We start from the raw sequence: 26,638 nt of genomic DNA on the forward strand, positions 1-26,638 counted from the left end.
AGGCATGGTGGCAGAACTCTGCTGCCAGATCTGAAGGTTAACAGCATGAACCTATCTCTAGTCCTACCTGCACATGAGAAGGCTCAGGTAGCTCCAGACAGCACAAACAGCCCGATGTATGTGGTCCCGCAGCTGCAGGGTGCACCTTGTGACCTTGTGCCCATGTCAGGTGCATCCCTTCTCCCGTTTGAGCAGTGTCTGGCACCGGCAGGCTCCAGGCTTGGCGAGGCCTCCAGCTGGTACCACAGTCTCAGTGCTGCTGAGCCAAGCGTGGGCACAGGCCCTGAGACACACCCTGCCCGTGCCTGGTTCAGGCATACACATGCACATGCCACACACTCAGCACTCAGAACTGTGCTGACACCGATTTAAGCGCAGCTACAGCAATTTGTATCTACTTGGATTTGTCCACAGTATTTGGATAGGAGGCATACATGAGCCACACCACTTTTTCCACTGAGATTTTCAAGGACCTAATGCTCAGGGATGGAGCCCTTTCTGCCAGAGTGACACACCTAGGCAAAACCAGGACTGCCCTCCTGTGAAGCCCTGCCAAGACCAGACCTCATTTCCCTAGCTGCTGCAGATGTACATCAGAGGGCTGAGGCAATCAAGGGCAGAAAAAATGTGCAAAAGGCAGACTGGGGTGAGCGGCCAGGCTTTCAAACAGAGTTAGATGTCTAAAGGCCTTTGCAATTCTGGGCAGAAATAACTTGCTCGAGTCCCCACAGCAGGGCTCTGCCAGAGCAGCAAAAGAAATCACAAACCATGGCCCCATCGCTGAATCCCGCTGACTCTTACAGCATAATTTGTGCTACTTAAATGTGATGGTTGCCATGATGAATTTATTGTCTTCTGGGTATGGAGTCAAGTCTTGTACCTTGTAATCCTAAACACCATCATAACACACCTGAATCCTGCCAAAAAGAACTCCCTGTGTCATAGAAAAACTTCTTATATTCCTTTTCTATGTCTAGAGAAACCTGTTTCAGATGTTGCCATTGTTCAGAAGCATAAGAAATACACTTTTTTCAGTCTTGCTGTTGACCATTACAATGCAGGCAGATTTGCTATAAAAATCCCACCAAAACCAACAAATTAATTTAAAAAAACTCCAGAACAACTGAACTACCACCTTATCAATATAATTCACTTTAAAATACCAAAAGCAAGCTATTAGCTAACATGCTCAGTGGATTTCCATTAAATTTTACACCTGAAACATCAAAAAATCCTTTTTCTTTTTTTCATTGCCAAGGGTACCTTTATTCGGAATTTCTCTTTTATTACATATATTTCTGTGTCTATTATTTATCATCATCACTGGGATGATTTCTGAATACTGAAGGGTTTGCCAGGCATCATAAAGCTTCAGCCTTACAATTACTAGCAGATATAAAGACTATGGAGAGCCCCAGATGATGTCAACTGTCTGTTTGCACAGAATCAATTCAAAGACCAACATTTGATCTTTTAATTTAAATGTGTCAAACCACTTGCAGCAGCCATTTGTAAGGCATTTCTTCCCAAAAAGGTACTGTGACACCAAAACAGTTTCTCCAGACATTTCATTTTGGCCTATTAAAATGCTAGGGAATTAGGTGTGCAATATGTCTCCAAAGAATTCTTGGAAAAATGTCCTATTTCGGACATTATTTTAGTTTTTGATAGTCTTTCATTTATCATTATTGTTGTTACTGCTGCTGCTACTACCTAATAATAACAAGAACCTGAAAATACATCTTGATGAGTAACTGCAACACTAAGAGGTTCTCGCACTCCAGCAAGTGAAAACTGACATTGCTTTACCAAAGCCAGCTTTGCAGGTTCAGTTTACCACTTTGCATAGTGTTTGGAAATGTATGGTGGGTTTGGTTTTATTTATTTTGGGTGAAAAAGTAGATTTTTCAACTAGCTATTTCAGTAGTACTCTCCACATTTTGCAATAGATTTTGCATGATGTCCAGTAAAATATTAAACAGTTTTCTAAACTAAATACAATTCTGTCACACTGCTCATTTGCTGAAGATATTCCTCTCAACTCTGTACTAGGAATTCAGGTTTTTTTCCAGAGTATTCAATATGTTCTATGATGACAGTAAATAAGAGAGATGCTGCTAGTAAAGGAGGTTAGAATTGTGGGGGGATTGCACTTGTCAGGTTGTATTCTGAATTTTGATCACTCACTTTCTATCTTACAACACTACCGAACAGTACAAATTGTTTATTTCAGAGAGGTGGCAGAGAGGAATAAAAAACAAGGGAGATAAAATTAATATTTGGTGTAGCACAGAAAAGATTATACGGTTTCTTTTGCTAAAAGGACTGAAGTAACTCAGTTCCCATATATTTAGCCAAATAATCACTTTCAGTTTACACACAACAGTAAATTGATAGCAAAACCTCCCTTAGGGAAGGGAAAAAATTCCCCTCACCCATTTCTACTGTTACAGCCCCTTTGGGGAGAAAAAAATCAAACTTGGCTAAAGGTTAATAATCATTCATGTCCAGCTTACTATTACTCAATAACTATCAAAGTCTCTAACTCAAAATAGCGTTTGCTGGCTTACAGGATCAGAGCCATTACAATCTCTGTTGAAGACTTTATTGAATTTTACACTAAGCTTTAGCTGACTGAACAGGTCAAGCACTGTGGCTTCGAGTTTTCTTTATTCTCAGAAACTCATAAACCCCTCTCCAGTTTGCAGCTCTGTTAGCTAAGAAACTTGACTCAGCACAGGGTCAGAGAACCTGACCCCCATGAAAAAGGTCACGTAGTTTTAAAACCTAGTTCCTGAATACCATTAACTTACATGCACTAGCTGTTCCTGCGTGTCAAACTCCCGGGAACAGCCTTCCCAGTGGCAGTTTGTCTCATAGACCACTTCAGGCTCCTGTTTGCTTTCATCTTTGTCCCCTTCCTCTTTTACCAGGGTCATTCCTTCTGGCTGTTCCTGGAGAGAGGAAAAAAAACAGGGGTGAGAAGAAGAGAGAGGAAATTCTGAAACCAAGGAGGAAGAAAAGTGAATTATTTCAGCATTAAAAGAAAGATGATGGGGGTGTGTGTGTGTGGAGGAGGCGGGGGAGGGAGGATTATTTTACTCTCACTTCACTATGCTACTCCATTCTACAAAATACAGAAGCCCAAAACAGGCCTGATAAGCCAGAAGCCATTTACAAACTATATATGTAAAATAAATTTTTCTTTCCCAGAAGTACTCAATGCAGAGAATGTCTTAAAAAAATTCCCTTTACATTTCAATTAAAAATAAATCATAATGGCCTGTCTTTCCTCATACTTTATTTAAACAGCTTGTTATTTGTGCACCTGGCTTTCATGATTCAGCAGCACCACTAATGTGAAAGGCACTATTCAATATAGTTGAATTAATTGGAATTTGATTTTAGTACTAGGGTTGGACAGAAATTGGATCACCAGTAATCCAGTGTGTTTCCATTGTTAAAACAGTAACAGGTTTGCATGCTAAAAGCTTTCCAAGAGCAGACTAGTAACTTTCAAGCTACTTGTTAGGCTGTTCTTTTCCATAACATGTGCAGGAAAGGAATGAGCGGGGGAAGAAAGTATTTAATTTTGGGGTTAAATTTCCCACCTCCAGTTCATCAGAGTGCCTCATTCTCCCCAGCTTGTTATTTGCTGAGGGTAAGAGTCAGATGTTAGTGTAAACATTTGGTTCAGATTATGCACTCCTGCTATTTTTCCATTTCAAACCTGTTGAAGGATTTAGGCAGACCTCTGCTTTGTTTTCATGGATTCACTCACAAGACTGAGGCTCTGACTCTCATCTCCCCTGAGTCACTGTAAATCATGAGTCCCTCTACTAAAACCAGTGGCATTAACTGGCATAGAAAGTACAGCAAATGAGACTGGAGCCTGACACTGAGGCCTCAGTGCAGTACAGTGCTAAGACCCAGCAAAAGTCAAGGCAGCCTTAAGTACTTTTGCTGAAGAGAAGACATGTCCTTAATAAAGACCTGAATGTCTCTTGTTCACTTTTCCATGGCAAACAGAGGGTTGAGCATGCTCTGACTGGTCAGAGGTACCTCTCCATCAGCCTCCTTCCTCTCTGCCCTCATCCTGTCACTGACCCTGCACCCCAGGAGCTGTTCCCATTTAGCCCTGGCTACCACAAGCCGAGGCTGCCTGTGTGCTCAGTACACAAAGTACAAGGAGCCTTGAAAACGTGTGCCACAGGCAAGGTTCATTTTCACTCCAACAGCAAGAGGGAAGGCTCATGACTGGAACCTGGCTGCCATACCTGCATGCTTCCTGCTCCCGGGCTGGGGAGGTCCTCGTCAGGCTTTATCTTGGAGCGCTTGTTGTGCATGGGATCTCCTGTGCTGCTCACTGCAGATTCGCTTGTGGGTTTATTCTGCTGCAGGCAGGTGGAGGTTTTTTTCCCCCCCAGAAGAAGACAAAATTAGACGGTGATAAATATGTGGCTCCAAACAAAAATATGCAGCACCTGCTCAGCAACTTCGTATGGAGAAGCTGCACTGTTAATTATATTGGATATACAATTACATTGTTCTTCAATTATACAGCATTAACTCATGGAAGAGCTGCATTGCTCAACCTTGTAGCGGAGCAGGGAGGGAGTGGGAAGGGGAGCATTTGATGAAATTGCTTGCTACAAACCAATGCTGGTTTTGTCAGAGTGATGAGAGGTAGGAAGAACTTGATTTTCCACTTAATGACAACTTTGGAAAGGCAAAATCACAGCATGCTCAAATAAACACAAGAGAAACATTTCTTTTTTCACACTTGAAGGAAAGGTTTTGCATTTAATATCTGCACACAAGATATCAGCTCCTTCACTATGTTTCCCATTATAATGGGTGGATAGGAAGAAAAACTGCACACTAGTGTGAGACTCAGCCAAAAAATCCTAGATGAAGTCCTGGATTCTCACAATTTAATAGCAAAATAGCTGACATAAACAGGCCAGAATCTTGTTTGTCTCCTGTGCTCGACTGAACACCATTATCTACACCTGCAAATGGATCTTGTAGGAATCCAGAGATCTTTTAGAGATATCTGAACTTGCAGGGACCCCACAAAAAAATCAATATGTTTTCTACAGCAGTATGTTCTTCCTCTACATTTGTAAAAGCTAGCCAGGAGAAAAACAGCTTCCAGACAGATAAATAACCTATTCTAGGTCATCTAGAAACAAATAGAACTAGTTAATAACAGGCAAATCACACACCGTGATAAACTCCACATTAGGGGCCTGATTCACTGCTGCTCATCCCCAGCTTTTGAGAATACGCCTCACTGAAATGATTAATTCAAACTCAGTAAGTATAATTTTGCACGAATCAGAGAAAAAAACCTTCAGACCTCTTCACTATCTTTGAGTTACTCTCTTGCTCACAGAATTACTCGCTTCAAGTTACTCACAGCTGTACAGGGAGGGCAGAATATGACCCTGTGTATCCTACGGTTAGCCTAATTTGAAGGTGAAGCTGCTAATCTTTAAAACATTGGGGTTCTGATGTGTTTTGCCCTGTTTCTTACTCCCCACCTCTACTAAATTCCTGTGTAAGATCGAGGAGAGGCAGTTTGGAAGGAGAAGCTGCTGCAGCACACTGGAATATTTATGAGGACTAAAAAGCACACTACCAATCAGGAACTGCACCAACACTCCTGTGATTCATAATGAAGTGACTGCAAATGCTAGAGCTACAAGAAAACTGTTATCAAAGGGTCTCAGTGACAGCGGTGATTAATTGCCATCGAGACAATGCCATTTATTTAATTTTTAAATTAATGGGGTGTAAAGGTTTCTTTTGTTGCCTCTCACCTGTGTGGACTCAGAAGGTCCAGAGCTGACCTGGACAGGGTTCAGGACACTGGGGATGCCAGGGATAGGTCTCTGGGTAGGAAAAGTTGGAGCAGGATGGATGAGTGGAGGGCTGTGTCCAAAGGCTGAACCTAGGGTTTGCTGACGACTTATAATTTGCTGATGCATTTGCTGGAGGGATACTGGTGTAGGAGGGTATGTGAAACTCAGAGCAGGGCTGAATTTGGGAGAAAAAGGAGGGAAGAGGGAGGAAAAAGATGAGGATCATTTCAGTAAGGAACCATACAGATTAAACCTTTAAATATATTTCATATCTTTAAACCACTTGAACAGACTTTCCCCTCCCGCTCATATCCTTCTTCATGCCCCAAAGGATGATAAATCCTGATTTTAAATCCAGAGTTGCCCTGGATTTACTAGTGAATAGAAAAATGATACCATAACAAAACGTAACATTTTTTCCTAACCTCTACCAGGAAACCACAGAAAGCTGACTGAAATAAAATTCAGAAAAACTGAAATAAAAGGCAGACAGTTCAATAACAGCTATTTATTGCAATAACAAACTTTATATAAAGAAAAAGAATGGGTGCCTACATTCTTTATAGTACTTTTATTGATAATGCAGTTCCCTTATGTTCTTGTGTATGAAGCAGTTCCTTTAATCTTGGCTCATGCTACGCTCTTTCATATGTCTCTAGATCTTATTACAAGAGGAGAGAAAATCAATTGGTTAAATGTGTTCTGAACACCATGCTTGTCATATCACTCATTTGTTTGCAGAGATGGAAAGCCCAGTTCATCCAGAATGTCACCTAAAGAATTTCCATCAGTGCCGTTTGGTTACAGAAACTGATGGATTAACCTTTCCCCTCTGAAATTGGTGATCAATGACTTCCAATGTAGAAATATTCCAATGGGAAAGCACTTCTCCTTCTTCCAGTTAAACAACACTAAACGTCTATTAAGCCCATTATACATGTTAATACCCGTCATCACTTCATTACTTCACCGTATTTCCCAGACCACAGTGACTTAGGAGGAAATTACACTGCCATCTAAGGACCTATTTTGTGGCTAGTGCAAAAGCATTCTTTGTGTCACACTTGAGAAATAAATGGTGTGGAACTAAATCTTCACGCACAGGAATAAGAAATCCTCCTGTAAATATTTGCCAACAACTTCCAATAATAAAGGGGAAAAAAAAAAAAAAGAAAAAGAATATTCATTGATTAAAAAAAAAAATACACTGAACTACCAGACTTCAAAAGAGCCATAGGAATTTAAAACATTTGGTCTTAAAAGAGAGGGGTGCAGGCATTATACCTTCCAAGAGTCAAGGCTTCTTCTAATGTCAAATTTATCCAAATTAACAGTCTGGAGCCTTAATTGCTGTTGCTGTTAAGTGCATTAACTGAAAATACTGTGATACAAAGAGTCAAAATAATTTCAACCATTTAAAGTAATAATTCTACAAAAATTCTGTGTTCTTTAATATGACTGTACATTTTGTCTGTTTGACTACAACCCACAAAAAGACAGCTTCAATGTGATTACATTACTATTATTCCTGGTGAGAGCTCTGCATTACAATAGTTTGCCCATTTAGGACAGAATATCATTAAGAATACCCTGGGAGAATTTTACTGGTCTTTGAGGAACTCTCTTTTCATTCTGCATTGTATTATTTCTAATAAAGGGAGGCAGAAACATAGTGAAAACAGTAATTGTTCACAGCAAGAGTTAGGGAGAAATCAGTAATAATATTCAGTTATTGAAGCTCTATAGTCCCTGCTAGTGTTCCTGTAAGCAACCATGAATGATTACAGCATGACTTAGCTAAGGTAGCCACTATGGATGATTAATAGGACATTAATCAAAAGATGCATATCAGGCTCAGAATTTGTTCACAAGCTTTCTTCTAATAGCTGATTTCATGTTCACTGAGCTCTATGCCAGTTTGTTCAATTTATTCTTCAGTGTACAAGCCATTCATCAAAGAACATAATGATTTAACACCCCTTTTCCTTTTTAGTGAACAAACATTACTAAGTGTAACTACTCTGGTCTGCTCATTAAAAACCACACAATTACACTGCCATACATGAGGCTGAAAAAAAAGCCTCCTTACTATACCCTGGTGCTTTTTGCTTCCACACATACACCATGAGTTCACCTCATACACTTCAAACACTAGACAGCACCATCCTGGAAGATGCTGTCAAATTCACCAAGATCAACAAACAAAACACAAACAGTTTGAGTGAGGTGTTTTATTTCTCTGTGAGCGGTTAAAGCCTAGGACACTTTCACCCTTCAGATGAGTCAGTTTAAAAGGAAAAAATAAGTGGTCTGATTTCATTGGCAGTTACAAGCACATAGCAGCCTTGGAAATACAGGTTGGGTTTTGGGGGGTTTTTTACTTTTTTTCCATTTGACTATGCACAACAATACCTAGCTTCAGAAGTCCAGGTTCAAAATACTGGTAATGTTGTTTAGATCCTACATGGCAAAAAGACAATTGTATGACTCAAGCAGTGCAGTGCTTAAATATTAAGTAAGCATACTTGCTGTTCCCCTCCCTACATAAATTAAAATGGCTTCCACCAAAACGAGAGATTTTACCTCATGGAGATGTCCTTGTTATCTACGCCTGTCCTAACACTGTACAAGCAGTATGCAGAAAGAGGATGCTAAGCCAGGCATTGACAAAACTATTGAATACAATAGAGGAGATAGACATCATCTTAGCTGGAGGTTCTTACCGGAAAACAGCGATAGCAGCAGCAGATGCATTAAGACACAGCTGGACAGATGTGCTAGGGGAAGGAGGAGTCGTTTTTTCTTTAGTATCTTTCTTTGATCCTGTGCTCATCAGCAAGGGTCGAGTCTAAGGGACTAGGATTTTCCTATGGAGCCTGACAACCTGTACTTCATTCCCTCTACCTCCAAACTTCAAACACCTCAGAATGAAATGAGAAGGTGATTGAGAGGGAGCAAAGGAATAGCCAGCACAGCTAAGGGGAGTAACTCAGAAATGGAGACAATGGTTCAGCCATCAGGGTGACTTCTTAAATAGCTCAGATAGCTGCCTTCAAATAACAATTCTCTCCAGCTGTTTCTGGAGAGCTCCTCATAAGGCAAGTTGACCTGGCTGGGTTTAATGTCACTCGCATGCAAGATGCTGTCACTGGGCAGCCTGGAGGATTTTTCTGATTTGAACAGATCAGAAGGTTCTGAAGAGAACAGAAGGTGGTAGGTCTATCTCTGCCTTTCAGAAACCATACAATAAAGTCAATGTTGACGCCCAAAAAGAAGAAAAGTGAATCAAAGCTCTCAACATTGCTGGCATGGCGTGCTCTATTGGGGAGGGAAGACCTGGATTCCTGCCCTCCTTCCCAAAGTTTTTCACTGCACTTTGTTCAGCAGCTCTTGAATACCGGAAGGATGGGGAATCTCTGTAGCCCAGAGCCCCATAAGATCCCTCTGCTTTGACCAGCAGCCATACGTCCTCCTGCTGGCCCTATCAAGCTCACACTGCTTCCTAACCTGGCAGCCAGCATCAGCAGGAAGGGTGGCACCAGCTGGCCTTGTCCAGTTGTTCCAACCATGTCTGCTTAGAAATATGCACCAAGATGGCAGCTGTGTCACTCAGGAACCACCTAAAATTTATGCCCAAAAGCAGTAAACAAGACCTGAAAGTAGTAATTTTCAGACTCTGGAACTACTAAAACCAATAACCAGGTTTTTCAAAAGCAGTGAGTAGTTCCAGAGGCTTAATTTTGAGTAATGTTTCTTTTAAGACAGTTTTAAGAGGCATTTCAGACAAGGAGAGCTCAAGACTTCCAAAATCCAGATGCCAGAAGAATGCGAGATTCCTGCCCCAATGGTTCATGTTTTCCAAAACACCAGTCACTTCCAAAAAATCTTGGATTCACAGAAATGTAAATGAACCTTTTCCTTCCATCCACCTACTGAGAAATGAAAATTTACACCACTGGAGGGAATTTCATTTGTATTTCTGTTACAGACTTTTCTTTTAAACAAAGTAGAAAAGGAAAAGAAGATGAAAGCATGTATAGCTACTAAAAATTACAGACCAGTTATTTTTTTAGTTGTTGAGTTTTATGAGGAGTAAGGGTTAGAAGAAACATGTAATATTTCTGCTTGAGCATTCAATAACTCATATACACTGACAGAAAAGCCCATCAGTGATATCATTTATTTTATCATACTGTGGGCTTCTGTGTCTGTCTATCACTCTGTCTCTCTCTCTCTCTTTCTCTTCTCGTCATCTGCAAAGTCTCAAACTCCCTTCACTGGAGGTAAACCAGGGCAGTGAACTACATTGCAATTACATGAGCACATCAAATTTTAAAGAACAGACTTCAAGAAGAAGAAAAACAGACATTATAATCAAAACCAAACTTTGTGGCTACTTTGTGGCTGTCCTGCTAACAAGGTCATCCAGTTTCTGGTCACAGCTGTGGAATTTACCACAAAACATCTGTGAATTAAAGTCAGGAAAAAATCCTTTCCTCCTATACATTGCATAGGTATGCCTAAGGAGGCAAAAATGCTGAGGAGTTTCCAATTTTGTGAATACTGCAAGGATTGTTTCATTATATCGCAGTAATTTTCTTCAGAATTTCCAAAAATTCTGAAGGTACCCTCTTTGTATTACAAAACACAAAGTTCTGCAAGATCTGATGCATGGAAGTCTTGCAAAAGTACCTCAGTGCTTTTCCCTTTCTAGTTCTGCTTTGCAAGGTTTTAGGACAAGAGCTTCCCAAGCATGTAGATGAGGGAGCATTTAATGAAAGACATAGGGCAACAACTTGAGAGTAAAAAGAAAGCATTTGTGGACTTTGGGAATAGCTGCAGACACAGCCAGCAGGTTCATATGTGACTAGATAAATCCAAAGACAACAGGTCCATAAAGAAAGACCAAAGGGAACAAGCAAGAGTGTATACTTTGGGATCGCTAACCTAAAGAGCATCGATGCTGGGAGAGCACTAAGAGAACAAAAGTTAGAAAGCAAGGGCATTCATATCACCTCTAGTTTGACCCAGTGGGATATTTCTGATGTTTTCAATATTTTTTCCCTTCAATTTTAAATTTCAGAAAGACAAATTTGTTTCTTTGGGGTATCTTTATTTATTCATATAGACCCACATTATGTTTACCATATTAAAAGTTTCTTTCCTATCCTCTATCTTAAATCTTTCCTGGGCCAAATTAAGACCAGCACTTTGTTATTCTACACAGCACTCATTATCTGCCTTCCCTTTCTCAGACTCTTCCTCTCTTTTCTTTTTTATATATTTGAAATTATTTCTATACCCTCTTCCTGTCCAGTCTGGAAAGAACAGGAAAATTCTATTTCAAATCATCCATATAATTTTTCAGATCTCTGATCCTTTTCTTTGCTTGTCCTTGTAGTACCCCAACTGTCCAACATCTTTTGAGACAAAACAATGCAGAACAGGTCACCCGACAGGAACATGGGGTGCAGTGAGACACACTGTCTCCATCTAGATCATGGGGCAGGAGAGGGCTTCAGGCCCTTTGGCCTTTGAAGGGTCTTTGATTTCTGGGTGGTGCATTCACAGTCCTAACATTCTCTTCATGAGGGAGGGTGCAACCAGCACTGCAAGGGAACACACAGGCCCTTCCTGACTTGTGGAAAAGCCTTGGCACTCCCTGTTTGCTCTACAGCATCCATCATGTGTGCTTGCCATCAGGGACTTAAACTAGACAGACCAAATGATACAAATCCCTCCAAAAAGGACTCTAGTTCAAGAAAGGGATAAGTAATTTGTAGGTGGACTGGCTTCATGTTCAATAAAGCTGATCATCGCGTACTAGGATAACACCTAGCTCATGCTCAAGTAGGAACAGATGTCACCACTTTGTATCACTATCCCTTAGGAGTTGCCTGTGGACAAGGGAAACCAAGAAACTGGGGTTAGTAGAAAACTAGTAATGTTGGACAAATTGAATTCAATGATATTTTTATCCTTTACTTAGAGTAGGCCAGGATTTCACCTTTAGTTTTTAATTTCAATTTTCAAAGTACTTATAAATTGTTTATGTAAGTTATTAAAAGGCAAACAAGCCCCTTTACTCTTTTAGAAATGGACCCAGCTACTGTTCAGGAAAGCACCCTAATAACTCTTAATACTTCTGAAGAGTGAGTGACTTCAGCAAGTCTTTAAGTGCTGTCCTAAAGCCTGGATCCTACAGACACAGTAATCTTACTGAAGTAAGATCACTCGATAATCTTACTCAACGGAAGTTAGTCATAATACATAAGTTAACAGTGATCAAATACTGCTTTTCACATGCTCAGATGCTTTTCTTCAAAATAAAAACTAATATAAGAAAGAGTTTCATTCATCCCATGATAAACTGCCATGTAGGAGCCACTGTTCAAAACACAGGACATACATAAGTGTGGCTGGGAGCTGAGCCATGAGTGCTGAGGGGATCTGCATAAGCTGGCTGCATGCGTAGAAGTTTTCATATACCTTTTGACAGAACAATGTACATGTATAAGATGCAGCCAGGAACACTGCCTAGTCAGATGTGCAAAGCTGTGGACAGTCAGCAGGACAGACTCATAGTGAGACCCCAGCAGAGGTGCAGAAGAAAACAAGCCAGTGAGTTCTCGTTAGATAGGACCCAGAAGATAAGAAGCAACCAGTAACATCAGGTAAGAAAACCATCTCCTGTTGTTTGAGTTGGCAGAAACAGGAATTGCGTACATTCCTTGTAAACATACAGGAGTGAGTAAAAAGAAGTTTCCAACGCTGTCCTCTACTTCTCCTGATGGAAACAACCTGCAAGAGTGAATGTTGACAAATTGCTCAGGACACACAAGTGACAAAGCACTTGGCAACCTTGCAGCCTTGAAGAAATTTGTGAAACTCTGACTGTTTCAAGTATCTTAGACAAAAACCAAATGGAAGAGAGAATTTAAAATGCACTTCTATTTGGAGCAATTTACCCACAATATATATGTAATATTTTTAGTAATAAAAAATTGTGCTTTAAATTCTGTTCCTCTCCCTGAATTTTTTAACTGAGCTTTGAGTAGGCAATGCAGACAAGTTATCAGTAGTTTTTACAGCTTGTTACTCAAGTACAGGGGAAAACAGTTTCAAACTTTGACTATGAAGCCAGACATCGTGTGATCTTAAATGCAGGTAAGAGACTCGAAATCCTTTGAAAAAGTATTTCAAAAATGACTAGGTTTCACAAATATCCCTCTGCATTTGTAATGTTGACATGTTGCATTAAAAATCACTAACTTAGAGACAAGTCCTCTAAATTAATTTGCAAAAAGACGTCCTGCATCTAATAAAGCAGAGCATGTATTGTACTAGGTTTTCCAGTTTTCATCAGATGATAGTCATCATTGTACAATCGTATTTAATTCACATACATCACTGCCTCTTTTTTAATTTTTTCACTTTTCTATTACCAGTTTGAAATTAACAGTCTGTGGTTTGTACTTGCTCTTCAGCTTACCTTACTATCTATTCTCTTTTATCTGCCAGGCTAGGTGAATTTTTTCTTCATGAATACATTGCCATATGCCAGAGTAAAACGGCATAGTTTCACTGAGAGCAACGGGGCCACACTGATTAACCTTATGTACTCAGACATCTTTGTCCTTCTCACTGGATTATTCCTGTGACCGAATCCCTTAGTATCCTAACTGGACTTTGTATTAATGGTACCTTGCATAATTTATCTGTGCTCCCTCCATGCAAGCTTATGCCACTTCTAGCAAACATAATTTTGAATTAAATTCATGGCTAAGCACTTTTGGGCTTCTAAAGCTGGTATAATTTATTACATTCAAAGTGCTAATTAATACTTGCTTTTAGGGTCTGGAAATGGAGTAACAAAGTGCTAAACTCCAGCACACTTGTCTTAGCTTGAGAACTTTCCTGGAACTAATATTGCTCTGGGTTCAATGACTTCAAAGTCTTTGAGTAACACTGAGCAAGTCTGAAGCAAGTTGCTCCAAATGGACTTGTAATTACAAGACCTGTGACATACATATTTACGGGCATGTATACATAATTACACTTGTATATATGTGCATCTGTACATGTAAATGTGCATGCAGTATGTGCCTGCATAGTCTACATTCTTTATGTTGCTCAGCTTCTTAGATTTTACACTTTCCAAAGGCAGAAATCTTGCCACTCATGTTTCTGGTGAGAAACATCCACCACTTTCTAATGCAAGATGTAGATGACCTCCAAGACAATCTCTCTGAATGTCACCCCCTTATAATCTATATGAGCTTTCTGCAGGAGGCTAGCTGCATGGTTATATTTCCACAGAGCCTGATATAGATGCAACTTTCTGTAATACTGATGAATTTCACTTTTATTCACTTTGTGGCACTTCTCTGTCATTCACACTTCTTGAAAGCAGGTATGAAATGAAGCTATTATGGCAGGACAGAGCATTATATTCCCTTCTTTAGATTACCACAGTACAAGACCATGGAGAATAAAGCCCTATACTGCACATATGTGAAGGTCTAGTTATAGACCTGTTTCAGTAGAGTTACACTTGGACTGAATTTGACTCAGTCTGAATGGAAACAAAGCCTTCATTTACAACATATCGCATGTAATTAATTAGAAAGCTTTTAATGCAAGAAAGGCTTTCAGTCAAAGTCAGATTTGCATCTAACTTAGGCAGATCCCAACAAGAGTGATAATAAAACAACAAAACACCTATAATGCTGACAAAATTAATGAACTCTTTATCCTACACATCCTATCATAATGATCTTCTTGCAGAACATAGTTGTGAATGTATTTTGTTCTACCTATGCTACCCTAAACATGTCCTTTTTAATTTCATTAACCAGCATTTGATTGTGTCCTTTAGCACAGAAAAAATTACAGAAATATAAAAACTTAAAACAGTCTAAAACACAAATCAAAGGTAAGAATTAAGTAGTTGGATTTAAGTAAAGGTTAGATACAAATTCTCAGATGGGGTCTTCTTTTTCGTATGCAATTGTCAGCTATCTGGGCATGGAGTTGAGAAATGAAAAAATTGTATCTGCATATGTGACAAAATTATTTTGAGCAGCATGGTGAAGGCTAAGTGGTTATCTTTAGCTCCCAGTACGCTAGAAGAATGAGCAATACTGATAGCAAGATGCATATCGATACTGAAAGGGAGTCAGAGCTACTCATACACTGGTTCTAAATTAACTGAGACAAATGACAAGAAGCACTTGCTTGTCTCAATGCAGAATTCAATGAAGGAATGAAAATTTGATCAACATAAAGGTATGGCAAAAACATGTTAAAACAATTGGCTGGGGAAAAAACACAGAAAATCATGGTGCATTTAAATTGCTGGTCCTCTCCTGGAATATTATTGCGTGTAATAAGAAGGAGACTTTCAGACAGTATCAGCAGAAAAGACAATGCAAGAACTCTAAAGAGCAGACTGAAAACAACAGCAGAAGGGAGATGAATAAAAGGAGACATAATAAGAATATATAAAATATTGAATAAAGAAGGAGGATTGAGAACATGAGGGCTTCCTGTTTTATGAGACACTGTTAAATTCAAAAACTGGATAATTTAAACCTGATAAAAGGATACTCTTTCCTTTTTTTTAATAGAGGGTATAATTAGACTGTTGGGCTCTCTGCTAAAGATACTTTCACTTTTCTCTGTTGATAACTTTATGCTTCGTTTGGATATCTTAACTCTATTTTTATTTTTCTCTTGATTTTCTCTGTGTTTGCAAAGGAAAACTGGAGAAATTAATAGCTAGTCACTTGTCTCTAGATACAACATAGTGCAGGGAGGAGGGCACTGACTCATTATATAACAAGCATTCTATACAAGGAGCTTAAATGAGATGAGGAAATAATTGAGAATCCAATACCTGCTTGCAGAAACACAATTCTTGTCTTCCTCACTGATGTTAATCCATTGCTGTCTAAGCTCACCCTACAAACCTGGCTATTCTTTTCTAATGCTCTTTGTGAAAGTATCCTTGCCACCATTCCCTGATGCTTCAGATCAGCCCAGAGCAAACTGACAGGGGCCAGAGCAGCCAGGGTGTGCTGTAATCAACCACACCATGTTTAATTGCTCCTTCATGTTCTGATACTCTCAGGGAAGCAGGGCAGAGCATGCGGAAAAAAAAAAGTGCTGCTGTGCTTTCTCAGTTTCTTTCAAACCTTCGAGGAGATCCCAAAGGACTCTTGAGCTCACATGAAACTGAATTTTCACAGGTTATGGCTAAGTTATATTCACAGTTAGATCTGCCTAGACCCAAAGAAAGTCTCTTGTAGTAGGTGGAACTACTGACTTAAACACCTTGGATCTGACAGGGAATTTGACTCATTTTCTGAAAATTGACTTTGTAATTTCGGTATCACAGCACTGCCAAGGGACTAGAGGTTCTGAATTTCAAATCTCATAGAACATGAAGTCACAGCCTCCTGTGTTTATTAAAGACCAGTTAATCTTTTGTAAAGGTTTTGAATCAGTACTCTTAACATCATGGGAAGTGATTACTCCCTCTATACTCACTCTAGACCATGCCGTCTCTCAAAAAGAAGTGCTACTGAAGTGCAAAGTCTAATAATTGTCACAGGTAGCAGATATAACATTAAGTATGTCTTGACAAAAGATTAATAGCAGGGGTGCTGCACTGCAGGACTGAGGCAGGTAACCAAATGAGTAAATGTCAAATGAAGGATTATCCTCATTTAATGCTATTTCACACATCTCCTTTCTGCATAATCTCTCCCAGCTGAGACCTAAACCAGGTGTTTTCAAATGCACAAAGTAGAAGCTCTACCTGGTGTGCTAAAGGAGATCCACTATTAGCTGTCAGCAGGAGTGTCATCTCCTTTTCAAGTACTCAGCCGGTAGTCAGGATACAGCACTACAGTGTCAGCTGACAATGGCAAAGCAACTGCCAAGCCGAGCTCTCTCTGGATTATGCTAAACTACTAGTATTTATTATTCAAACTACAGTAGTATCCATGTCAAAGACCAGAGCCCTCCTGTGCTTGGCTTTGTAAAAACAGAGACCAAAATGTGATTTCATCCTCAACATCCCACAGTGCTCATATAGAGTATCCAATGCTGAAAAGCTGTGTGATGCACAGGATGTAATCTTTCAGCCAAGGATGCCTCTTTTTTTAGCCAATGCAAAGAGCAGTGAGGTCCTGGAGACCCTTTCTTAGCACAAGTAGTACCTTTGAAAAAATGGGTGTAAAAGAGCATTGATTAATGCCCACAAGATTAAACATACCAGAACAAAACCTGCCCATATCTTCATGTGCTGACTCATCAGCTTTTAGTTACGTGACAGCACACCCCTTCTCCCCTCTGCATGATTCGTAACTCATGCAGTGCACAAGACACACAGTAGCCTTCAGCAAGAGGCCCTCTGGTATTTTTCTTCTCTGTGCCCAGAGTAATGCCCATAAGCCTTCCTTCCATTGTATTTAAACCATCAGTGAATAAATAATTACTGACACCCTCCTGAGCTTCTCCACTGTGCTCATCACTGTATAATCTAATTGGTTCACAAAACATTAATGCTTTCAACCTCCCTCTGAGGTTAAGGGGAAGGATTCGTTTTGAACAGGAACATGAATCAAAGAAAGATGGAGGCAAAAAGTGTCACTCATTGTGGTTGCCCAATTTCAGGCAAGAAGATCTGGGCTAGCTAACATGACACAGACTATGAAATGTTCAAAACAACTGTCAGTATCTTCAAGTCATGGCTGTGAGCAATTTGACTCCTCTGCAGAATTAAGAGTGGTAGGCTGGGACTCCAGAAAACAAACTGTATCAGTCTGGTGGTCACTTCTGACTAGTTCAGTTTACCCAGCATCAGTCTGGGACTGTGGTGCAAGAGCACAGTCTGCCCTCCAGGCAGCAAACAACCAGGTACAAGGCTCCCTCCTCTTTTAGGCTGCCTTGAACAGGTGAGGCAGTGTCCTGTGGCTCTCACTGATCCACAGAGGATGTTAACTGAAGAAGACAGGGGACCTACAAATACTGCGCAACCCTGAAGTTAAAGATGGTATCAGAGCACAATCACAAGGGGGCAGTACCTTCATTCTCCGAATGACCGGCTTCTGCATGCTTTATTTTGCAGCCTTTTCTCTCTCTTCAGCTGCAAGCCTATGTTGCATTATGTAAAGGCATTTTGTGCCAACTTGCTTAGCCTGTACACTTTCTGGGCTGACTCCTGTCTCCTCTAAAGACTGCTTTCTGTTTCACAAAACTGTTATGGCTGGACAGACAGCTGAGCCTTCACAGTCTTCCCAAGGAGGTACCAGAGCTGCAGCTGCAGGGAAAGGTCCATCTTTTTCTCTGTGGGCCCTGGACTGGAACATGCTGAGTGATCAGTTTATTTAACACATGCTAATAGAAACCTCTTAAGGGCTTATCACTTGGCTGAATGGGACAATTTCTCAAGAACAGCAAAGATCACATCTACATCATCTAGGCAACGTTCCTGGCAAAGTTTAGCTTCTCAGTAAAAGGTAAGCAACAGTTCTTCTAGTTTCTACAGAAAAATCTCTTCTTCCCTAACTTCATTTTGATAAATTAATAACCTTGCTGATGCTTTTGCGAAATATTCAACACTAGATAGGTATTTGCCATGAAAAATGCTGCCACGTGTAAAATATTTGGACTAAGTTAAAAGTGATTGGAAACAATATCTAAGAGTAGAAGGATTGTGTAATGTTAAATATAGTTAATGCTACAGATACTATATAAAGTAGAAATCCTTCCTGTCTTGCAATTCCATCTAGTGGCTTGCTGAATTGTACCATTTTCTTGCAGCAACTCCTACGTTGTTAACCTGCAAGTTTAACAACCTGTAAGAAGCTGGGATTTTATGTGAGGAAATGTTTTTTTCTAGACTTTGATCACTTTCTGACAGGATATGAAATGGGATGAACCTATGGTTCTATTCAATACAACAGTTCTTGTGCTGAATGCATTATTTGCAAGACAGTGAATAATAAATTAGGTTTTGCTGATAGTCCTGTTGCTATTTAGTCTTGGAATTTATTAAGGCAATGAAGTGTGGTTTGGGTTTAATACCTTATGTCACTGTTTATTTTGTTTTAACTGTTTTATAAACAGGTTCACACGGGAGAAGTTAAAGGGCACCAACAGAGGCAAGCTGCAAAGGAGGAAGAAGAGGTCTCACTTCCCTTCCTTTTAACTGAGAAGAATGGAGGTGTATATTTCCAACTCTGCATGCATACTCTTATCAAAATGAAAAAAATATCTTAATTCAAAATCACGTGAAATTTTGTATTATGCATTCCTGAGAAGTATGACCAGGAAGGGATGAAAGCTTTGGTCAACCACAGGTTCAGTCACACAAACACTGCTTTCTTCCATGACACCAGTTCACAAGACTCACTGTGAAGACTCCCTAGCATCCTTACTCAGTCTTTGCCCACAACTCCCTCCAGTTCCACAACTTTGTCTTCAACAAAGCCATTCATCTGGCTCTAGCTTTGCTTTGGAAGAGCAAAAGCAGAGAAGACTTACTCCACTGCAGAGACTATGCCAACTTTCATGTGCTATTTGTTTTACCAAAGTTACGAGCTATGGGAAAGGAGTTTAGTTATTAAGTGCCATCCCATCTTAATGACAGTGCAGACAGCACACCTCCACACAGTACAGGTATTTGACAGATGTGGTCCAACTGCTGCCAGCCATTGACATAAATCATATTCCTCATTAAGGAGGTTCGTAATTGGAACTGTGGTTCCATTGACTGTGAAGCAATATTGCAGAGCTATGACACCATGCCTGTGAAATACTACACACTACTCAAGTACATCAGAGCTACGAACCACGACTACTTAGAAATGCTTAAAAAGGAAAATACAGCACTTACACTAATACCAATATTTACGGTGCTGTCACTCTCAGAGTTTTTCAGGCTCATAGTTTCTAACAAACCAGTTGCATGTCCCATTTTCCCAAGAATGAAAATCCCCATAGCCAGTTTTTGAAGCTGTAAATGTGTCATTTTTGCCAGAGAGGCATTTCACAGATTTCACAGAATATTCTGAGTTGGAAGAGGCCCACAAGGCTCATCAAATATGACTCTTTAAGTGAATGGACCATGCAGGGGATCAAACCCATGACCTTGGTAGTATTTTTGAGCCTTGTCTAAAATGGGTGTCCCATCTCAAGAAACTGCTGTAGGGACTCGCTCCTTTGCGCCATTGCAAATTGAAGGTGGAAGCTACTGTTAAGCCAGGGCCCAGAAGCACTCTTTGAGGCTTATAAATGCAAATCCAGTATTTTCCGACACTTTGGAGAGGTGGGGATTTTTTTTTAGAATACCAAATGAGCTTTTCTCAGTTAACATAGAGCCATGCCACAAATACAAGAATGTTCTGCAGTTGCATCTCCATTTTTTTCTGCTGCATCTCTTACTTTTCTTCCACTCCCTTTATTCTTTTTACATTATTCCTTTTGTTCCCTCTCCTTGTGCCCTATTTCCTTCCCTTTTCTGTACAACTTCTGTCCAGCTCTTCATTTGCTACTCTGTTCTTCTGCCTCCAGAACAACCACTTCTGACTGTTTTCTTGCACACACAAGTGAAGCAGCCAAGTGAAAATCACAGCATTTCTGATGATACTGTACTTCCTTGGTACAAAAAAAAAAAAAAAAAAAAAAAGAAGAAAGAAGAAGATTATTTAGCCACAGAATGTCTAACAGAATGTCTAATCTTTCAACACATGAAAAAAAAAATTGGAGACGAACACCCAGAAGTTCAAGCCAAACATTTTAATTGAACAGTACCATATTTCTCTTCTTTACTTTCTGATGATTGCAATGTAGGAACATTTCACTGTCTATCATATCTGTGGCCAGAAGAACCCAAGTGACTTAAGTCACAAACCTATACTAGAGTTTCTTCTCTGAAAACAGATTCCTGGACACACAAACACTCACTGTTCCTGCTGGTCAGATGAATATTACCTGCACTGGACAATAATAGGCCAAAAAGTCCCTTGTGGTTACCTTTCTGAGCAAGAAAAAAATATTTTATATTTTAGATTAAGCTCTGATGAACACACATTATAGAAACTGCAAAACACACATATTCACAAAAAAAAATCCCAGAAGTTACTTAAAGATGTGAGTATATGTTCACATTTGTGTGTGTGAGACACATAAATGAGAATATATAGTTCAGGTAGAAAATACAATTCTTACCTTATTGCACTTGCAGATAAGTGGCCGTAAGAACCACTGGCTGACGAACTGCTGCGAGAATTATTGAGAATTGTGACCAAGGAATTTGGAGATGTCCGTATCATGGTCTGAAGGTCAAAGCTGTGATCAGACAGGGGGGATATGGACAACGTGCGCTTTCGGCTCGGTCTAGCTGACAACCTCGGACTCGGAAACCTGGCGCCTGTTATGTAAACACAAATAATTATCCACCAGGGTGCTTCACTGGATTTATTTGTTATCAGTGATGGGTAGAGGGAGACACCAGCACACTGTGACAGGCCCACTCTCTTCATTTGTGATCTACTGGCTACGATTGAGGAAAATTAGGAAGAAAAATCTTTCTTCCTATGGCTTACCTCAGGGGAGCTCTGTTTATTAATGTGCAAGCAAAATGATAAATGGCTAAACAAAAGGAAAAGACTTTTATGAGTTATCCCTCTCATTTCTGGTGATTTATGAATCTGATGGCTTCTTAGACATGCACATCATTAATTCAACCATGAGCAATGAGACAGTGGTTCAGATCTGGGATACCAGCAAGCCCAAACCCACAACACTTTAATACATACAGCCAAACCTATACATGTCCAATACAGTATAGAAATGAAGAGGCAGCTTTTCCTTTGTTGACCGTAATTCTGCCAGGTGGATATTTGATGCAAAACTAAAAATCAGGACTAAAACAAACACTAGAAGGGCCAACTCTATCAGCAGAATTCGAATTTACATTCAGAGCATTACGCTGAGAAACAGTAAGCTTTATTTGAATTTGTCTAAGATGGCACAATATTGTTTTGTTGGGGTCTGTAGGGGCCTACAGCTGCTAAATTTCTTTAAAACTGGAGATTAGGCTTTTCAAAGCAGCAAAGTGAAGGCAAATATACAGATACCACTTAAATAAATTACATTTCTAAATTTTATGTCCTGTTCTGAAAATCTCTACCTCTTCTGATCTATTTTACCATGTCATTCCAGCTCTCTGCAGTCCTGACAGAAGATGTATCACCTTAAATTTATTCCCTTTATTTAATTATTTTCTATCTTGGTTGAGAGCAAGGAGAGAATTAGCTTCCCCACTGCATACTGAACAATTTCCTTTAATAGTACTGCTGCTTCTACCTTTTTAATCCCTTTAACCTGTAGCAAAGGACTGAATACTAATGATCCTGACAGCCAGGGTCATGCAGGTCTTGGGTTTGATGCCTACTTTACAGCTACTTCTCCTAGAGTCCCTGACATTCTCTGTAACTTGCTAATAATTCACACTTGGCCACAAGTATCCAGTATAGGTCTGTCTTTCCTAACGTCCTTGTGTCCAGGATCCTGTTTTAGCAGGGTATTTAACCAGGAGAGGAGCTCAAATGACTCTAATTAGACTCATCTCAAGATCAGAGCTGGATTAGAATCTACTATGCTTTCCTTACACACCTGAGTGGGTTTCCCTTCTCTCTGTGCATGCTAGCCAAGATTTTAGTATGGTATCAAGGGCTGCCATTTTATTGCTCTTGTGACTGCTTGATCAGATCTCCATTTATAACCCTTCTCTTCTTCAGCATCTGGGTAATACAGAGTTTTGTTCTTCCTGCTCTGTCTCCAGAATAAGCCTTAGCCCACACAGATCCAGTCTTTCAATGAATATTCAAGCTCTTGATCCATCACTTAAAATTTAGGTATAGCCATTTATTTATTTGTAAAACCTACCACATCCTATTTTATGTAATCTGTTTTATCTCCTTTTTAGGAGCTTGCTATTGTACTGTGTCTGATATTTTATTAGTGCTGTGCTTCACGTCTTTCAAAGGCAGAGATCTTTTACTTGTGCTAAAATAAGAAACAACAATGATCAGCAGCTATAAGAAACTGCAATATATCTAACAAGGAAATACAATATACATGTCATGGTAAAACAAAAATAGTAGTAATTTGCACTTGCATCTTTCATCCACAACTCTTCTCTGCTGACTGTTCAGCTGGAATGAATTAAAACAATGCCTCTGAAGTTAGTGCTTGTAATGTAATTTACCCCAGGTGAGGATACAATTCAAGTGCTTTATCATGGTTTTACAAGGGCATAGCTAAGTACAGGCATTATATTCCCTGCAGTGCCCTGCATGTTCTCAAAACTGCAAAGACTTCCCTCCTCCTCCTTGTCCTTTCTGAACTGAACCTGTGTCCTTTACTCCTTGCCTAAGTCACGCTATGGCTCTTGCATGTCTGCCCACTGCTTGTTTCACCTTCCCCTCGCCTGCCAGCTGCTGCCAGGGCATCCCTGTGTCCGCTCTGGATGCACCAGATCTGTGGCCAGCATCCTTACAGCTGCGAGGGGCAGAGCCCGGGCTTCAGCCATGCATACAGTAGTCTGAGGATTCCTCTTTTCCTCCAGGCAGCACCTGGTTCGGGCCCCATAGAGCTCTGGGAATTCGGCAGTCCCCTCCATCTACCTGGGACAGGAACAACTTCCTAAGGGCCAACAGTATCCTGCAAAAAGGGAACATTTCTGCTTCACAGAGGGAGCCAAAAGCTGAGACCAGGCAAGAGCTCTACAGAGTCTGACCACAGGAGAGAGGGATTCACCTCAAGGGGGACTTCTAAAAGTAAAAATACAATTAAATGGAATTACTGTTTTTTCAGATATTCATGGTTTAATTAGGTCTCACATGCCTAAAAATTCTTAAGCATGAGCTGGCCACTCACTACAGGACATTTGCTTAACCATTCATTTAGCATAACATGAGTTTTAGTTAGTATGCTGCTATGAAAAGGAATAGGTCACAATTTGTCAGTGCCTCTGAATACTAAACCAAACTTTCCAGTCTTGCCCAGCATTTATTTTAAAAACAAACACTTCAATATTTATTTAGCAATTTGAGATGTTCATCTGCTCACAGTGTTCTCCCACTGAAGTATTACATTCCCTTCTCAATAATACTTTAAAATCAGAAAATGAAGGAGAACTGATTCACTAAAAATCCATTTACCTCTGTGGAAGTGCTGATAAAAAAAATCAGCTTTGGCAAAGCATGCAAATGGAAGCTGACAGTGACGATTTGCTTAGAAATGTCACCTTTTTGGAGTAGACATTATAGAAATAAAAAGTCAGTAGTTGACATTAAAGACTTGAGTGTGCCAAAGAAAAATCCAGCAGATGTCAGAAGAAAAGATCTTATTCTGAGGTGGAGATCAATTCTAAAATAACAGATATCTATCTCCATCATAAATTTCAAAAATGGAATATGCCATCCAGCAAATTTGCCCATGAATTTGATTTCTGAGTTGAAGTTTTTAGCATTGCTTAATCATTTATAAGGCAATCTTCCGACATGTATCATTTATTTCATCCCTTTAAATCAAACTTCATCAAATCTTTTTTATTCCCTCCCTTTAAATCAAACTTCTTTGAACATGTCTCAGGCACTAGTTTTTATTGGAGGCTGTGAACATGGGACACTTGGGGTGGGGGAGGTTTAAAGTCAAACCTTTTTTCTTTCTTTCTTTTCCCTCTGGCTTCTGTTTACAGATGTGTAAAAACTTCGTTTTCACTTTATGAAAGTTTATCATAAATTTTGTCTTAGTTTTCAAAATCATAAATCTGTCATCAGTATGAGAGAAGACGGAATGCCTTTGATACTCCACCCTCATTCTCCAACTGTGCTTGACAAACAGAAACCAAACCCAGTCCAAAGCTTCTCACTCTGGCTTAACTCTTTGGGCTGGTGTTTGGGTCTGGCTGAGATGGCGTTCATTTTTTCCCACCACAGCCCTCACAGTGCTGTGCTTCGCATTGGTAGCTGGAAAGGCATTTTGGCTGCTCCTGAGCAGTGCTGGCACAGCATCAACACTGTTTTCCAACATTTCCCCCCATCAGTAGGCCAGACGTGGACAAGATCCTGGGAGGGAACACTACCAGGCCAGCTGACCCAAACTGACCGAAGGGATATTCCACACCATATGATGTTAGCTCAGATATAAAGGCTAAGAAAAGGAGGGGGTGAGGAAGCATTCATTATTTACAATATTTGCCTTCTGGAGCAACCCCTCTGCATGCCGGAGCCCTGCTTCCCAGGAACTGGATGGACACTGCTTGCTGGTGGGAAGCAGAGAAAAAAATTTTTGTTTTCTCTTTGCTTCTACACGTGAAGTCTTTCACTTTTGCATGATTAAACTGCATTATCTCAACCTACACGTTGTTTCCCATCTAATTTTCTCTTCCATGGCCAGCTGAGAAGAGGGAATGATAGAGCAGTTTGGTGGACATCTGACACCCAGCCAAGGTCAACACACCACAGCTGGCCAAACTCTTTAGCTCAGCTGGGTTACTAAAAGTGTCTCTAATGCCAAATGGAGTAGGTCAATGCCAAATACCTTTGGAAAAGAGAAACCTCCTATTCTGAGTGAGGATAGGTAAAAGTTAATCAGAGTGAGGGTATTAATAATCTGGAATCTTGAAACCTCAGGGAACATGCTTGTGTTCCACTGAACACCATTTAAGAGAGTAGAACATATTCCCCAAGTGAATAATGCAGGTATAAATTCCAAAAGATAGTGATTTTTTAAATTGTTTTAGTCTTCAAGACAGTTTTGGCATACAATACCTTTACAGCCACAACAAGCAATTTCAGTTGTTGCTACTGCGGTACTGTCAATACCTTCCACATCTACTCCACTCCTATTTTGATGCTATACTTAAAGGTAACAAATCTTTTTAGAACAAGCAAGAAGATGGCAAGGCTTGCTCAGGGTCTCTGGCCATCAAAACTGCAGAAAAGCTTTATAGAGCTTTTACAGAGAAAATTTTGGTCCAGTTTTCATGTCACTCAGGACAGGATGACAAAGAATTACAATTAAGCATGCATAATCTTCGCCTTATTCTTCTGCAATGTATTAGTTCATGAACAGTGAAGTTCAGAGCTTCAAGAAGTCTACTGCTCTTTGTGTAAGATTTAACCTCTGATTAACAATTCTCCCACTCCTTTCCCCATCTGAAATCAGTTTTCCAGCACCACAGAGCAAAACAGAAGTCCCCAACCTACAAAAACTCTATGTAATACACTTTGGAACTCAGTGCATTCTGGTGTTGGAATTATTATTTGCACTACAGGAGGGGGTAGAGATTGCAAATTTCTGTGGTAGACTCTGTATAAGCACACAATTAGGAGACAGACTGGCTTCACAAAAGAAGAACAATGCCTTGCTTGTATCCATTTGGTTGTTGTGTGGGATAAATGAGCGGCAGCCTTTCAGTCAGTTGAGTCAACTTGCTCAGAATTTGATAGCAGATAATGAGGGAAACTACTCATGTGTCTTTCTGTTTCCTTTGACAAGACTGGGCAAAGGCGAAAGACTACTTTTAATATCACCATACAAATCTTTAAGAAGAAAGATCCAAACAAATGGCATTGCTTCACACTGATTGCTGCACTTGGTTATTAAATGCATACATGGGAATTCTTACTGGGTTTTTTTTTAAAGTCTTAATATCATCTTCCTGCTAATTGTTTTGTTCTCGTTTC

General features: G+C 40.0%; 1 protein-coding gene across 6 annotated transcripts in view; it reads right to left on the reverse strand.

Annotated features, from left to right (window-relative positions):
• The window catches only part of GLI3 (GLI family zinc finger 3), a 209,192-nt gene that overhangs the window by 38,241 nt on the left and 144,313 nt on the right, over positions 1 to 26,638 (reverse strand). For 5 of the 6 annotated variants that reach the window (XM_048297423.1, XM_048297432.1, XM_048297441.1 and 2 more), the window contains 4 exons: positions 21,108 to 21,309; positions 5,826 to 6,042; positions 4,278 to 4,394; positions 2,814 to 2,954 (listed from right to left, as the gene is read on the reverse strand). In XM_048297423.1, the coding sequence (XP_048153380.1) occupies positions 2,814 to 2,954; positions 4,278 to 4,394; positions 5,826 to 6,042; positions 21,108 to 21,309 (677 nt within the window). The remainder of the gene's footprint in view (positions 1 to 2,813; positions 2,955 to 4,277; positions 4,395 to 5,825; positions 6,043 to 21,107; positions 21,310 to 26,638) is intronic. The other variant, XM_048297460.1, reaches the window with a different exon arrangement.

Source organism: Corvus hawaiiensis, chromosome 1, assembly GCF_020740725.1.
Source record: "Corvus hawaiiensis isolate bCorHaw1 chromosome 1, bCorHaw1.pri.cur, whole genome shotgun sequence".
In the NCBI taxonomy this organism is placed as follows: Eukaryota; Metazoa; Chordata; class Aves; order Passeriformes; family Corvidae; genus Corvus; species Corvus hawaiiensis.